Here is a 17,012-nt window from a genome sequence, read left to right on the forward strand (position 1 = left end):
TCTTTGTTCAGGGTCAATTTGGTTGGCTTGCAAGAGAAAAAATTTGAGGTTGTTGATCAATTCATTGTAATGCAATGCTTGGGGCCGTCCCTTGACGGCTTTGCTTATTTTTCTGAGTCTTTCCATCGATTGCATCCAGCTTAATACCAACTTCCTAACTGTCAAGATTCATCAAAAAGATGGCACTACATGGTGGATCTCGGTTGTTTACGGACCGCAAGGAGATGAGCTAAAGTCACAATTCCTATCGGACCTCTATGCTAGAAGGTTGTTGTGCACAGGACCATGGGTGTGTCTCGGAGATTTCAACATGATCCTTAGGGCATCGAAGGAAAACATGAACCTCAATAGAGCTATGATGACAAAGTTTCAAAACTTCATGGATGATCACGAGCTTAAGGAGCTATACATGTGTGGACGCATGTTCACTTGGTCGAACAAGAGGAATGCACCAACATTCAGCAAAATTGACAGGATGTTGGTGTCAGCGGAATGGAAATTGGTCAACCCCGATTACCGGCTGCATGCAGTCTCCTCTAGTGCATTGGATCATGCGCCCCTACACCTCTCTAGGAGTACTCACTCCTGCGTGAAGCAACGCTTCCGTTTCGAGCTATATTGGACTAAATTGGAGGGCTTTGAGGAGGCGGTTAAAGAGGCTCAAGTTTGCAATGACGAGATTTTTGATCCATTCAAGAGGCTAGATGCTCTGTTCAGAAACACCGCGACGTGCTTGCAAGCTTGGGGCCAAAGAAAGACAGGGAACATCAAGATGCTCATGAACGTTGCGAACCGGATGATTTTCAGGCTTAATCGAGCGCAAGAGATCACACTCCTATCCCCTCTCGAGCTCTCGCTGGGACGTACACTCAAGCTATCCCTGCTCGGCCTCGCTTCGTTGGAGTGCACAATTGATAGACAGAGATCGCGGATCCGTTGGCTCAAGGATGGAGATGCCAACACCAAGCTTTTTCAAGCAGTGGATAATGGGAGGTGTTCAAAAAACTTGATCACGAGCATCAAGCATGGTGACGAGATAGTCACGGATCAATCCAGGAAGGAGGAAGTTTTTAACGAAGCCTTTAAAAACCTGTTGGGCAAGGTGCAGTCTAGGAACATCATGCTAGACATGAACTACCACCGGATTTCAGAGTGCAACTTACCAGACCACGAGCAAAATTTCAAGGAGGATGAGATCTGGAATGTAATAAAGGAGATTCCAGCAGACAGAGGGCATGTCCGGACGGATTCATTGGCGCGTTTTACCACATTGCTTGGCCAATCATCAAAGGCGACATGATGGCAGCACTTATGAAATCGTGCGCTGGAGATCGGAGAGGTTTTGACAAGCTGAATCACGCACACATGGTGTTAATTCTGAAGAAGCCTGATGCTACGGAAGTGGGAGACTATCGTCCCATAAGTATGCCAGATAGCTTTGCCAAGATTTGTGCCAACCTGCTGGCTTCGAGGACTTGAACGCACATTTTCGAGATAGTTTCAATCAACCAATCAACGTTCATGAAGGGGAGAAATCTACATGAAAACTTCCTCTTGGTTAGGCAGGTGGCTCATAAACTTCATGCAAGGAGAGAGAAGGGACTATTTCTGAAACTTGATATCACCAAAGCTTTCGACGCACTGTCTTAGCCTTTCTTACTTGAGAACCAGAGAGCAAGTAGCTTCGGCCATAGATGGATTGGATGGATCTCGATTCTCTTACATTCATCGAACACTAGAGTTGTAGTCAACGACATCCTAGGCAGGCGCTTCCATCACACCAAAGGATACAGGTAGGGGGATCTGATCTCCCCCTAGATTTTCATTATCGCCGTGAACTCCCTCACTTCTATAATCAACAAGTCTAGCAAGGAAGGGGTGCTAACTGCTAAGCTCATTCAAAAGGATCTCAGCCATCCAGAGGTTGTTGCTATATGCAGATGATCTATCCCTATTCATCAGACCCTCAACGCAAGATCTTACATTTGTGAAAACAACTTTCAACATCTTTGGTGAAGCCTCTGGATTACTGATCAACTATAGCATGTCCGATGCAGTCCTCATGAGATCTAACGAGTTGGATCAACATAGAGTGGAGACGATGTTACAATGTAAGCTCATGAGTTTCTGATACCACTACCTAGGCCTCCAACTTGCGATCAATCAACTCACCAGAACAAACTGGCAGCCCCTGATCGACCAGGTCCTGAACTTCATTCCATCTTGGCAATGAGGGTTCATCCTGTGTCCAGGGCGATTAATCCTCGTCAAGTCATTGATCACGACCAGGTCGATTCACCAGTTAATGGTTCTTGACCCCTCGACATGGGTATTCGAGGACATCAACAAATGGATGAAGTCTTTCTTCTAGGCAGGGAAGGATAAGATAAACGGCGGGAAGTTTCTCGTTGCCTAGGATACAATTTGCCGCTCGACTTGCATCGGAGGTCTTGGTGTTAAAAACATGAGCATACAAGAGATTGCGCTTCGGCTACGTTTGGAGTGGCTGAGAAGATCTGACATGGAAAGGCCCATGGCAAGGGCTGCATATGATGGCGGATGAGCAAGCTCGAGAAGTATTTGATAGCCTCGTCAAGATCACTGTGGGATAAAGAGCGAAAGTACTATTTTGGAAGGACCGTTGTATTCATAGAGTAGTTGTCGCGGACATTGCCCCTCTGCTCCTTCAGTTCGTCAGCACCAGAAACCGCAACAGGAGAATTGTCCAGCAAGTGGTCATCGACAATGCTTGGATGGATGATGTCCAAGGTGAGCTATCCTTCATGACCCACATGCACGTCTACCAGCTTTGCCAGACCATCGCCACGAGAGGAAGATCACGGAGCCGGACCATTGTAATTGGCCTTGTGATGCGTCTGGGAAATACACCATGCAGTCGGTATACAAGAGACTTTGCATGGGTCATACTCGAACCCCCGCAACCAACTGCATATGGCAAAGTTGGGCTCCCATAAAATGCAAATTTTTCATGTGGTTTGTGGCCCAATACCGACTCTGGATGTCTGATCGTCGTACTTGTCATGGACTACAAGATACTCTATCTCCTTGCTACACTTGCCTCCAAGACGAAGATATTGTTGATCATATCTTGGCCCATTGCGTTTATGCAAGAGAGGTATGTGATGTCTACTACACAACCTTCTTGTAGACGTTGTTGGGCCTCCAAGTGCAGAGGTTTGTAGGATAGTAGCAAATTTCCCTCAAGTGGATGACCTAAGGTTTATCAATCCGTGGGAGGCGTAGGATGAAGATGGTCTCTCTCAAACAACCCTGCAACCAAATAACAAAGAGTCTCTTGTGTCCCCAACACACCCAATACAATGGTAAATTGTACAGGTGCACTAGTTCGGAGAAGAGATGGTGATAGAAGTGCAATATAGATGGTAGATATAGGTTTTTGTAATCTGAAAATATAAAAACAGCAAGGTAACTAATGATAAAAATGAGCGTAAACGGTATTGCAATGCTAGGAAACAAGGCCTGGGGTTCATACTTTCACTAGTCCAAGTTCTCTCGACAATAATAACATAATTTGATCATATAACTATCCCTCAACATGCAACAAAGAGTCACTCCAAAGTCACTAATAGCGGAGAACAAACGAAGAGATTATGGTAGGGTACGAAACCACCTGAAAGTTATTCTTTCCAATCAATCCATTGGGCTATTCCTATAAGTGTCACAAACAGCCGTAGAGTTTGTACTAGAATAACACCTTAAGACACAAATCAACCAAAACCCTAATGTCACCTAGATATTCCAATGTCACCTCAAGTATCCGTGGGTATGATTATACGATATGCATCACACAATCTCAGATTCATCTATTCAACCAACACATAGAACCTCAAAGAGTGCCCCAAAGTTTCTACCGGAGAGTCAAGACGAAAACGTGTGCCAACCCCTATGCATAAGTTCACAAGGTCACTGAACCCGCAAGTTGATCACCAAAACATACATCAAGTAGATCACGTGACATCCCATTGTCACCCCAGATAAGCACATGCAAGACATACATCAAGTGTTCTCAAATCCTTAAAGAATCAATCCGATAAGATAACTTCAAAGGGAAAACTCAATCCATTACAAGAGAGTAGAGGGGGAGAAACATCATAAGATCCAACTATAATAGCAAAGCTAGCGATACATCAAGATCGTGCCAAATCAAGAGCACGAGAGAGAGATCAAACACATAGCTACTGGTACATACCCTCAGCCCCGAGGGTGAACTACTCCCTCCTCATCATGGAGAGCGCCGGGATGATGAAGATGGCCACCGGTGAGGGATCTCCCCTCCGGCAGGGTGCCGGAACAGGGTCCCGATTGGCCCTCGTGGGCAGCCCGGGACTCTCCTGGCCCAACTCTTTTACTCCGAGGGCTTCTTTTGGTCCAGAAAAAATCATCAAAAATTGGCACGTCAATTGGACTCCGTTTGGTATTCCTTTTCAGAACTCAAAAACAAGGAAAAAAACAGAAACTGGCACTGGGCTCTAGATTAATAGGTTAGTCCCCAAAATCATATAAAATAGCATATAAATGCATATAAAACATCCTAGATGGATGATATAATAGCATGAATACTTCATAAATTATAGATACGTTGGAGACGTATCAGTATGACATTCCTGTTTTGACGCACTTGGGATCAACATCCAAGGACCATCCACGAAAGAGTCCAAGGATAATTCATCCAAGGATCGTCACTGAATTAATGAAGCTCACGTCCAAGGACGTCACACTTATCCAACCACTGAAGGATTCATGGCTCAGACGCATGGAGCCACCCGGTAAGAAGCAGTTGAGCATGCATCAGAGAAAGCTCTAGCCAAGATATATCGACTCTACCAGAAGGAATCCAACCACACCCATTTTTGCTACTTCGCCAAGCAAGATCACTCCGGGAAAGTTATTCGAACCAAGTAGAAGGAGATGAAGGAGATAGCCACGCCCGAATGACTCGGATGGGAAATCTTAAAGTCTACATCCACCACCTTAAGACCATTTTACGGCGGGAAAAGATAACAACAATCCTAGCCAGAGAGGACAAGCTATGTCTCCTACATCTTGTGGAGTCCCTTGACGAAAAATTATTCAGTGGCTCCATGGAGATAAAGATGTGAGGAAGAGTAGGCTCCTAAGTAGAGACCTATAACATTGACCATGTAAAACTAGTTTACCTTTGATAGATATAATAAAATAATAAACGCTTTGCGCTTAGAGTATCCGACCATACCAACTCATGCGGATAATGGTACCATATGAGTTTCTTGAATAAAATCTATCAGTGAGTTTTGGAGTTTTGTTGGAACTTTGTTGGTGTTATTTGAGTTGTTTGATCTGTGGTCTACGCTTTTTAGGATGTGAATTCCATAGGTATGTTTCTTATTACTCCATCTGCTCCAGAATACATGGTGTATTGGTTTTCGTGCAAGTCAATCATTTAAAAACTTTGACCAAGATTATAGAATAAAATAGCAACTTCTACAACACCTAATAGATACAATATGAAACTTCTTTTTATGATGGATCAAATGATATAAATTACGTATTGTGGATACTGATATATTTTTCTAAAAACTCGGTCAAACATGCACTTATTTGACTTTTGAAAAAAATAAATACACCTTATATAAAGGAACGGAGGGAGTGTTTCATTCAGCCTCGAGAGGTGTGAGCCACAAAATAGTGTGGTTCAATTTGTTTTTCTGGATAGTGGCTCGCTTTGAATTATGAGGCGAACAAATCACCACAATATGGTGACACTCACGACCACCACGACAGATCGAGAAGTACGAATAGGAGGACAAGCCAAACAAAGTCAAACTTCCACCATGGTTTGTTGCAGGTGTTGATCACCAGTACAGTATAGTTAAATTTTAAAGAGTTCCGATACACGTATGATAGTTTTCATATGATTTGTGTACGACAATGCACAACAGACATCAACTGTATTCGTTGGACAGCTATTATAAAGTCGTAATAAATCCGTATATGACTTTATCATATGCAAAGCAATGCCAAAGTTTGAAATAGACGTCTGCATCCACAAAAATGAATGAGGCCTATACCAAATTGGGAATAACTTAAGAGTCCTCTCGTTTTCTATGGTTCCTGTCGCTCAAACAAGAGACAGAATGAAACAATCCTACCAGTAGAAGACCTGATAAGTGCAAAACTAGCTGGGATAAATTATACGCTCAATCATCAGCATGTTTGACCAGTCAAACCCATCAAAGATGGACCATATATATTTATTATCAATAGTACCAGTTCATCAAACTTATTTGTAATAAGCACTCGTACTGATGCTGCATGCCTGGCCACCACCGAGTTGGAGTTGGACCACGATCTTAAAAGGCTACCAGCAGCAATGATCAATCAAATAAATGTGCCATGATCAGTCCCCTGTACAGCAAATCATGCAACACCAATTCAATTATCTAGACCATGGTAGCTAGTTGTACTACGTGAAAGACCTGTAGCATGCATGACACACTCGCTTCACAGTCACATGTCCAGGATTTGCTTGTTGTGCACGGTGAATCCAGCCACATGACATGAACCAGCTTAGCCGGTCACTGGATCAGAGGGTGAGAGCAGCAGCCAGCAGGCGAGGCAGCACAGCAGTGGCCATAATAACAAACTTCACTTACGTATGCGATGCGGGTGTAATCTTGGAGCGGCCAAACGTGCTGGTCTTATCCGCGCCCATGTAAGCCATATTGGTTTTAATGCTGGGATTTTGCGTCTTCATTAAGTTGATGACACGATGTTCCTAGTCGAGGAAACAAATGTATGCATTCGTTAAGTACGTTAAAAGATTGTAAGGGGGGTTTCTGTGCATACAAGTTGGATCTTGCTAAAGATGTGATCATGTGGATTGGCCTTTTTATGAGAAGAATGCTTGTGGTCTTGGGTTTTGCCCCTGTTCAGATTAACTGGATTATGACTTGTGTTACGTCGTGGAATTTTTTATGTGTTTGAATGGCCAGTTGCTGGATACGTTCACCCCTTTCTTGCAGTCTGAGGCACGGGGACTCCTAATCTCTGAACTTATTCATGTTTGTGATGGAGGCCCTCTCTTTTGTGCTAAATGATGCTTCTGCTAAAGGGTCTCTTCAGGAATTCTTTTTGAATAGACATGCTTAACGTATTTTCCATTTGTTGTTCGCTGAAGACAGTCTAATATTTTTTAAGTGATCCATTGCTTGACCATTAAAAAATATTTTGACGGATTATGAGAAGGGGATGACAGTTAGGGCATGTATAATGGTGCTATCTTAGCGATGCCACATAGGATAAATGTTGACATGGAGGAGAGAGAAATCATAAGAAAATGCTTGCTTCCTCTTATTTAAGAGATCATCTCTTAGCACAATAAGCTCACCATGTTTTTAGAAATAACTAGTTATTGAAGATAAGGCTAAGAGATAACTCATTCTAGACATGCTTTTATTGTCATCTCTAAATTACGTGCAAGGCTTAAAATAAGACTATCTTATCAACCATTGTACGTGCCCAACCGATCCCCAATAAATAGCGGAGTATCCGGTGGATTAAACCCTTAGTGGAGTATTTTTACTCCACTAAGATTTGGCCGTACCTAGCCGATCCCCTATATACAACAGAGTAAAACTTATTTTTGGCTTATACATTTGGCCAAACACTTACTATGAGTCTCGCGACGATGGTGACCAAGCCGACACGGGTTGTGAGCACGTCGTACATGCCGATCACGAACGTCGGCGAGTTGATGGTGGAGGTGAGGCGCGCACCGGACATGGCCAGCGCAGAGTGCAGATGAGGACGACGACAACTCGGCTTGGACTGCCGCCGACGAGAGCCATCGGGGTAGGGTGAATCTTCACGACGAGGTTGACACTACAAAAAAAGACATATCCGTGACATTTTAGGCCGAACGAATTTTTTTCTGTCATGCTTATGACACTACTATGACGATAATTGTGACAGAACCCGGTATCATCATAGATGTGGTGGGCTCCTACTTCGATGACAAAAAATCATGACAGGAAATGGGCTTTTCGTCCTGGGCGGGCCGGAGACGCAGCTGCATGACATTCTTTGGGCCGTCCATGACGGAAAAACCGTGGTAGAAGCGAGGGCGAGGAAAATATCGAGGAGTTTCCGGTTACGGTGGGTGGTCGGGGCCAAGCGATGCACGGAGGTTTGTGCGTTTCTCTCATACACGTACGCGCGTATGTGCGAGGCGTTGCGCTCTAACTGAACCCGAGCGATGCGTTGGGCTCTAACTGAACCCGAGCGATTGCACTAGCTACGTTACTGAACCCCGATCGACCCCTTGCTGTTAATTGAACCCGAGTGATTCCATCGCTACTGCTGCTAACTGAAGCCGGTCGATGCTGCCTCTTGATGAACAGTGAGCGTTGTTGGGGGGTCGGATGAACAGTTCCCGGTGGGGGTGGATGAACAGGACCCCGTGGTAGTAGAGGCAATGGCCGCTGGATGAACAGGACCCCGATCGAGCTGGTTGGGGGTGGATGAACAGGACCCCGTGGAGGGCTGGTTGAACAGTAGCCGGTGGAGGGCTGGATGAACAGTAGCCCGTGGAGGCGTGGTTGAACAGGACCCCGTGGAGAGGGCTGGTTGAACAGTAGCCGATGGAGGAGCGGTGGAGGCTGGATGAACAAGAGTCCGTGGATGAACAGTCGCAGGTGGAGGCTGCAGGAGGTCGACGGTGGATGAACAGTAGCCCGTGGAGGCAGTCGACGGTGGAGATGAATAGTATCCCGTGGAGTCCCGTTTTGCGGTATGCCACACCCTTCCCGATGAACAGGACCCCCGTTTCGACCGTAGAGCTCCAACACAAATCTGTTTCCTCCGTTTTGCGGTACGCCACACCCCTCCCGATCAACAGGGCCTCGTTTCGACTGTAGGAGGTCCAAGAGAAGTCCGTTTCCTCCGTTTTGCGGTATGCCAGACGCCTCCCGATGAACAGGATCCCGTTTCGACCGTGGCCGGTCGAACACAAGGCCGTTTCCTCCGTTCTGCGGTACGCCAGGCCTCGTTTCGATCGGTTGTTCCGTCCAAGCCGGTTGGCTCCCGATGAACATGACAATGACGTAGTTTCTCCGTTTCGACCCAGCCATGTACACGAGCCCTAGCCGTACGTATGCGCGAGTAGGCGTTCGAGACCCCGCCCGTATGTACGTACGTGGCCGTATTTTTTGGCGTGCGGCTGTAAGTACGTGTACACGGTTTAGACGGGACAACCTGAACTGCTACATGGGGGGCTCTACTATGACATGTGTCGCTACTTACTCGGCCACAGTTCATCGTTGCAGAGCGACCGATCGACCAGTATGTACGTACACGTTCGAGACAAGACAGACAACGGTACATACGCTTTGACCGGGTGGGTCCCAGCTGTCAGGGAGGATAAGGACGCACTTCCTTGCGTGCGAATATATAGCTTCTGGGTCCCAGCTGTCAAGGGGAATCTTTTTTTTTGCCCGTAATAAGGACGCACTTCCTTGCGTGCGAAGATGTAGCTGGTGGGTCCCAGCAGTCAGGGGGAGAAAACATTATTTTTCAGGGTAAAAAGGATGCAGTTGCATGCATGCGTCCATGGGCATGGTGCGTCCCCACTGTCAGCCTCTCACATACAGTCATCTTCCGATGACTCTCGTTTGTTGACCACGTTGACCACACCGTGCCCAGCGCACCAAGGCCGGTGGATGACGGCGAGGCCCCAGACTGGAAGGACCCGAAGATGGGGAAGACGCGACAGTGGAGTCGTAGATGGAGAGGAGTGGGAAACTTGACTGGTTCGGGTGCGCGGCAGCACTGCCGCCCATGAGAGACAGGAGCAAGAACAGAGGTTGAAGAAGGAGCACCGATGTTGGATTAACATCCAACGGTTCAGCTGCTAGAATCATTTGTTGATTAAGTTGACAAAGCCTGCGTACACGTCTGGCTAGTAGGCCCACAAGTTAGCCACCAAATCTGACGGGTCCCAGCAGTCAACGGGAGGAATAGTTTTTTCCGCATAACAAGGAGGCACTTCCTTCCGTGTGAAGATACAGCCGGTGGGTCCCAGCTGTCAGGGGGGAAACATTTTTTTGCAACTTAATAAGGAGTAACTTTCCTTGCGTGCGACCATGGACCTCCTGGGTCCCAGCCGTCGGGATCTCCACGTATAGTCCTCTTTCGATGACTCTCGTTTGTTGACCATGCCGCGCCGAGCGCAGCGAGACGGTGGACGACGGCGAGGCCCCACATGGGAACGACCCGGAGATGGGAAGACGCGGCAGTGGAGTCGCGGATTGAGAGGAGTACAAGGGTTATAACTGGTTCTGGTGCGGCGTGGGGCTGCAGTCGGTGGAGAATACCAGGACGTGTGGAGGGGTGGAGGGATAGCCTGGCCGGCGATGGGGTGATACGTCTCCAACGTATCTATAATTTATGAAGTATTCATGCCATGTTTACAATAGTTTTATATGATTTTGGTATGATTTGATTAGAACTAACCCAGACTGACGTTGTTTTCAGGAGAACTACTGTGGTGTTGTTTTTCTGCAGAAATAAAAGTTCTCGGAATGCAATGAAAATCAACGGAGAATTTTTCTGGAAAATATAAAAAATACTGGAACGAAGAGTTCCGGAGGGGAGGCACGTGGGCCCCACGAGGGTGGAGGGCACACCCACCCCCCTAGGGCGTGCCCCTGTGCCTCGTGGACTTCCCGTGGGGCCCCATGACTTGTTCTCGATGCCAACCTCTCCTATAAATACCCAAATCTCTAGAAATAACCTAGACCGGAAGTTCCGCCGCCGCAAGCCTATGTAGCCACGAGAAATCAATCTAGGCCCTCTCTGGCACCCTGCCGGAGGGGGCCATCATCACTGGAGGCCATGGAGGAGGATCCTGGAGGGGGCCATCATCGCCATGAAGGCCAAGATCCAGAGGGAGAACTTCTTCCCATCCAGGGAGGAGGCCATAGGAGGAAGCACAAGGGGGAGAACCTCTCCTCCTCTCTCTCGGTGGTGCCGGAGTGCCATCGGGAGGGGAATCATCGCCGTGGTGATCGTCTTCATCAACATCACCATCATCATCACCATCCTTATCTTTTTTTACGCGGTCCACTCTCCCGCACCCGCTGTAATCCCTACTTGAACATGGTGCTCTATGCCACATATTATGATCCAATGATGTGTTGCCATCCTATGATGTTTTGAGTAGATATCCTTTGTCTTTGGGTTGATTGATGATCTAGATTGGTATGAGTTGTATGTTTTATTTTGGTGCTGTCCTATTGTGCCCTCCGTGTCACGCAAGCGTGAGGTATTCCCGCTGTAGGGTGCTGCAATACGTTCATGATTCGCTTATAGTGGGTTGCTTGAGTGACAGAAGCATAAACCCGAGTAAGGGGGTTGTTGCGTATGGGATAAAGGGGACTTGATGCTTTAATGCTATGGTTGAGTTTTACCTTAATGATCTTTAGTAGTTGCGAATGCTTGCTAGAGTTCCAATCATAAGTGCATATGATCCAAGAAGAGAAAGTATGTTAGCTTATGCCTCTCCCTCATATGAAATTGCAATGACGACTACCGGTCTTATTAACGATTGCCTAGGATAATTCCGCACACCGACCCATCATTATTCCACACTCGCTATTTATAATATTTAGTAATATATTCTAGCTTTATGATAACAACACCTACTTTTATATTTTAGCTCTCCGATACCATGCAGAGTTATCCTCTTCATACCCACAACGTAGTTTTATTTCTCGTTTCTAGTTGGAAGCAAACGTTCGGTGTACGTAGAGTCGTATCAGTGGCAGATAGGACTTGAGAGAATATTGATCTTACCTTTAGCTCCTTGTGGGTTCGACACTTCATACTTATCACTTCCACCTTTGGGAATTGCTACGATGATTCCCTACACTTGGGGATTATCATGGGGTAGCGCTGCGCGGCGATGCGTGCTAAGCAGAGCCGCTAGCCGCCGGAGGCCGGACCAGGCGATCCCGGCGACGTTGGAGGAAGAAGACGAGAGATTGAAGATGCATGCCGGCCATTGGATATAAATCCAATGGCTATGGATGTCATAATCATTTGTTGACCAACTTGACAATGCCCTGCGTAGGCTTCGACCTATTGGCCCACATGTCAGCCTGCAAAAATGTGGCATATATTTAACCCGTGTTTTCTAGAATGTACAGTCCATTTGCTGGGCTGGGTGCACAAATAATTTCGCGTCAATGCGGCCCATTTAATATTTTCTAAGAAATCCCAGCCCATTTGCACTTTCTTGAAATACACGAATTAGCTGGGCTCGTTCTATATATAATGTTAGGTTAGACGGAGCAATTAGTATCAAAAAATAAACCGGAATGACACATTTTTTATATATAAAATTAACAAATTAGCGAGTTATTGCTTAAAACAAAAATGAGCACGTTATTATTACATTGGTCCTTAAAATCTTCGCAAGCTTTTGTACGCAATCACCAGGATTTTCCTTGCCAACTTCTGTTAAACATTTACTTTTATAAGTTAATAACACGTGGGATGTTTTTATAATATATATATAAGTCTCCATAAAATATACGATAAAAGTAATAATATAAATATATATATATAATGTGGTTAGAAGGGAAAACATAAATTGGACACGGCATTATTATTCTTATATATAGATAAATAGAACATAGATCTGCGTTTTATTAAAAAATACAATGGGTTGTCGATCTTTAAGAAAAAAGTAAAACCTACGCTGGGAGGCCCATAGGCCGGCATGGACCTCAAAAAATAAGTTGAAACCACTGTCTCCATATGTCGTGGGCTACGAATGTTAAAAAAACAAAACCTAGGTCTAGCTGATACTTGTTCGCCCTCTAGAAAAAAAATGATACCAACTAGATCCCCGAGCGAACTGGATTAAAGAGGGGGCCGGCGGCGCGACTGAAGAAGCACATCAGACGTGATTTTTTTCTTCAGTGGATGGCTCTCGATGGCATTTTTTTACTTGCCTCTGCACCATACAACTTGTATTTTTAGCCTCCCAGTCCGTGGTAGACCAGCAACCCATTTGCTGGGCGGGTCAACATACAGAAACCAGCACTCAATTTTTCATCAAGCCACAAAAACAACGCGGTACTATGTTTGTTTTGAGGCCGAAAACATTACGGCAGGGGTTGAGCGGGGGAGGGGGGAAGACAGAGCAAAAAGATTAAAAAGAGTTGATGCGCCGTTGCCACCCTAACAAAGCAGGTGCAATTCTTCTTGGGAAGAAGGTGTGCCGTTGACACCCACACGTCACAAATCCCACAGTAGACATACTAACAAGTTCACACACAAGTACAACAGAAAAGGTAAACATTCGTATCAAACTCAGGTTCACAGGACACGTTCATATTCATAGCCAACATTCACAATCAACAACTGAAAATATTCATATATACACAAGTTCAGCATGTCTATGCATCCAAATGATTGATATATACACAAGTTCAACATGTTTATGCATCCAAATGATTGATAGATCACACGACAATATTCATAGATAATTCACAAGAAGATTCATATATACACATGTTCAGTATGTTTATGCATCCAAATGATTGAGATCACAGCCAATATCATCCATGGACGAACTTTAATTACCTAGGGTACAGACTGGTAAATGGCGTTCAGTCGGAGGTACTTCTTGCTATTAATGCTTGTACGAGTAAACTTTCGAGTACATAAAAGCCAGCACAGACAATCTGAACTTTCCTTGTAGGTTTATCCTCAAATAGTGGCCTCGTGCCGAGGGAGGTTTGACCAACTTGGCCACTACTTTCATCCAACTAGTTTACTGGCTCATCTTGGTCCTGTAGCTCGCCAAAATTCTACATTGCAGACAAGAAAGGAGGTGGTTGAGAAAATGAACCACCCAAATTTTTTATGCAGTTCAACTGAAATGGAGCATCCCTGGCGTGCAAACTAATTAAGTGCCAGATGAATATACGCGCTAACCAACTTGTCTGGAATCTTTAGACTCCATGCCATACAGTTCACTACCATATGTGCCGATAACCAAAAGGCACAAGTTGGGAACAAAGACTAGACTGCGTTTTTTGGGCTATGCGCCAAGCAATATTTTTGGCGTTCACTCTCCTAACACTTCGAGTTTGACAACTGGTTGACGCCGGTTGATACGAATGAATATAGGCACGTCTTCTTGTCAACATCGATGCTTGTCTGAGTGAACTTTGGAGTAGATAGCAGTAGCATAAGTATCTGTCCATATGATCTTTTTGTGCAGTTCTACTGAAATCGCCCAATGTAATGATTTGCCTGCGAGTTCAGGCTCCAAGTTACTCCATTATGAAATCGGCAAACAATAGCACAATACCAAATTACAAATACATATGACAAGCACAATAATCAGGATAACCAGTACCAACCTGTGTGAGGTAGCATATCAATTACTATTTCCTTTGACTGGAAGCCGAGATAAGCGAAGCGACTAACAGCAAAGGAAGGAAGCAAGCCTAGATAAGCGACAAACAGGAAAGGAAGGAAGTTGTCGAGGCAATGAAGCACCCAAAGTTTTTGTGCAGTTCCACCAAAATCGAGCATCCCTGTTGGCACATATATTGAGAGAGTGAGATTACTGTAATAGTGGGACTATTTGATGAAACATACACTAACAAATAGAAGCACCCTCATTATCTTAATGGGTAAAGTTAGTAACATAGTAGTCTTGCTTAAACAGAGGTATTAGTTTATTTAATCAGTGCCAATTAGCTCAACACTCAAAGCATTGCCATGTATCATAGGTTGCAAAACTTTAATGTGCAAAGATAAAGGAGTTTCTCATGACAGTAGCACAATACAAATAGAGATGACAGCAAACTAATATGGATGAAGGCCTTGGGCCGGTACCAAGCTGAGCAAAAAAGCTTATTCATGTAGTCCCAGAAGAGATGATAAAGCACTCACTGGAATCACTCAATAGTATATATTTTTGTGCACTTCAAATGTATGGTTGAAATCACTCTTGTTTACTAGTGCTGAGATTATATTGAAAGATTATCAAGAACTTCCAGCAGAGTTAAAGCACTGGCTGGGATACAGTTCATTGCATTGTCTTGTGTAGTTCCACTAAAATGTATGATTGGCACAACATGATCCCTATTTGCACAAGTAGGAACAAGGTGAAACCTTCATTAGCTTAGTGAGAAAGGACAGAAAGACATTAGCATATTACTCTAATAGTAGCATCAAATTCATGATGGACAATACGATAAACATTGCCTCATTGAACCAATGGCAATAAATTGACATGCAAAACAATAGCACTATTATGTCATGACACTACCAAGATTCCCTCCCTGCTCCACCACATGATTCACCTCCACAAACACACATACACACGTACATGATTCAACATAGGGCGCTACTAAAGATTTGTTTAACTCCGATAGGAAAATTAGGCAGCAATAAATTAGTGGTACTTCACTACTCCTAATTAATTAAGTGACCTTACAGGAGAGACAGCAGAAGTGGAAGGGCTCCCTGGAGGATCGTCTCACATGTAAGGTAGATGTTGCCAGAGCCCTTGAATGGCCTCGACTGAGGCCTCAGGCTTCAGCAAGATCACCTTGGCACTGTTTATTCTTCTTCTTCCTCCTCTTCATGCTCTGTTTCTCTTTCTCCTCACCAGTTGGTGAAACCAATACATGATTGGCCTTGTATTTCAGAATTGGTTTTGTCAGTGGGGGAGTACAAGTATACTAGTAAACAATAGTATTATTTTCTCATGGCAGTCGCAAAATAGAGATGAACACATGCATTAAATATCATTCTTACCTAAAGGAAGGTTATGGTGCCAATATGGATGATGAGGATTGGAACACAGATCTCCCTTTGTGCAGTTCCACCGAAATGAACCAACTGTTCCATTCTGACATTCCGGTTAAACAGCACAAAAGTCACTTCTTTTAAGAAGTGTTTTGTGCAGTGCACCAAAAGGCCACAACAGCAACCAGGTGAAATGGATATCCCTGTTTGCACAAAAAGCTACAGAGGAAACAGTCAGAGTCTCAAACAATTACAGGCAAAAACATTTGGCTAAACTTGTCATTGGTTATAACAGTGGCATGGCTTCATTTTACCAGGGGCATTAGATTAAGAACAACTAAATATTTGGTATAAGGGCATGGGACAGTGGGTGCACCAGCAGTCCAGCACCATGTACCTAAACCGGGGCATAAAGTGGTGATTCAGAGTTTGTTGCCCCGAGAAACAAACATCCAAGAAACATATCTGGGTTGGTCCCATTTTTGTTCACTCTAGCCACCTACTCCTATGTGTGGATAGCAAATCTAGTCCTGGTCATACCGCTGTGTACAACGTTTCCCCTATATTTCCCTTTTCGACCAAGAGACCGGTTGGATGACCAGTCTGTACTACTTTCACCCCCTTTCCTTCCTGTTTGTACCAAGTCCAATGTACATACTAAATTCCCCCACCCCCACTTTATTTCTTGTTTGAACCAAGTACAAGATTTGGCTCCATGAAGTAGCTTTACCTCTAACAATAGAAAAAAAGGCGATGTTGGACCATCCGATCGAGAGGGGCTGAGAGGTAGAAAATGATGCACATGCAGCGACGTAGCGAGCTGGGGAAGTAGAGCTAGGGCGGTTTCGAAGGAAGATATACCTGAAGGTCATCGGGATGTGGGTAGGTGGGCGGCGGGAGGCCGGATCCGCCCACACTAGGGCAACGACAAAGGGATCGGAGGACCTCCTGCGCCGGCGCTGATGTCTACTGCGCAACTTTATTCTTGTAGACACGTGTTGGGCCTCCAAGCGCAGAGTTTTGTAGGACAGTAGCAATTTTCCCTCAAGTGGATGACCTAAGGTTTATCAATCCGTGAGAGGTGTAGGATGAAGATGGTCTCTCTCAAACGACCCTGCAACCAAATACAAGAAATCTCTTGTGTCCCCAACACACCCAAT

At 45.0% G+C, this 17,012-nt stretch overlaps 1 protein-coding gene across 1 annotated transcript; it reads left to right on the forward strand.

Moving 5' to 3' along the window:
- The first annotated feature begins 421 nt into the window (after positions 1-421).
- Positions 422-1,300, forward strand: LOC141041280 (uncharacterized). Its single transcript, XM_073507410.1, has one exon. It carries the CDS (start codon positions 422-424, stop codon positions 1,298-1,300), a length of 879 nt encoding a protein of 292 aa, XP_073363511.1.
- The last annotated feature ends 15,712 nt before the right edge of the window (positions 1,301-17,012 follow it).

The sequence above is a fragment of the Aegilops tauschii genome, chromosome 2 (assembly GCF_002575655.3).
Source record: "Aegilops tauschii subsp. strangulata cultivar AL8/78 chromosome 2, Aet v6.0, whole genome shotgun sequence".
In the NCBI taxonomy this organism is placed as follows: domain Eukaryota; kingdom Viridiplantae; phylum Streptophyta; class Magnoliopsida; order Poales; family Poaceae; genus Aegilops; species Aegilops tauschii.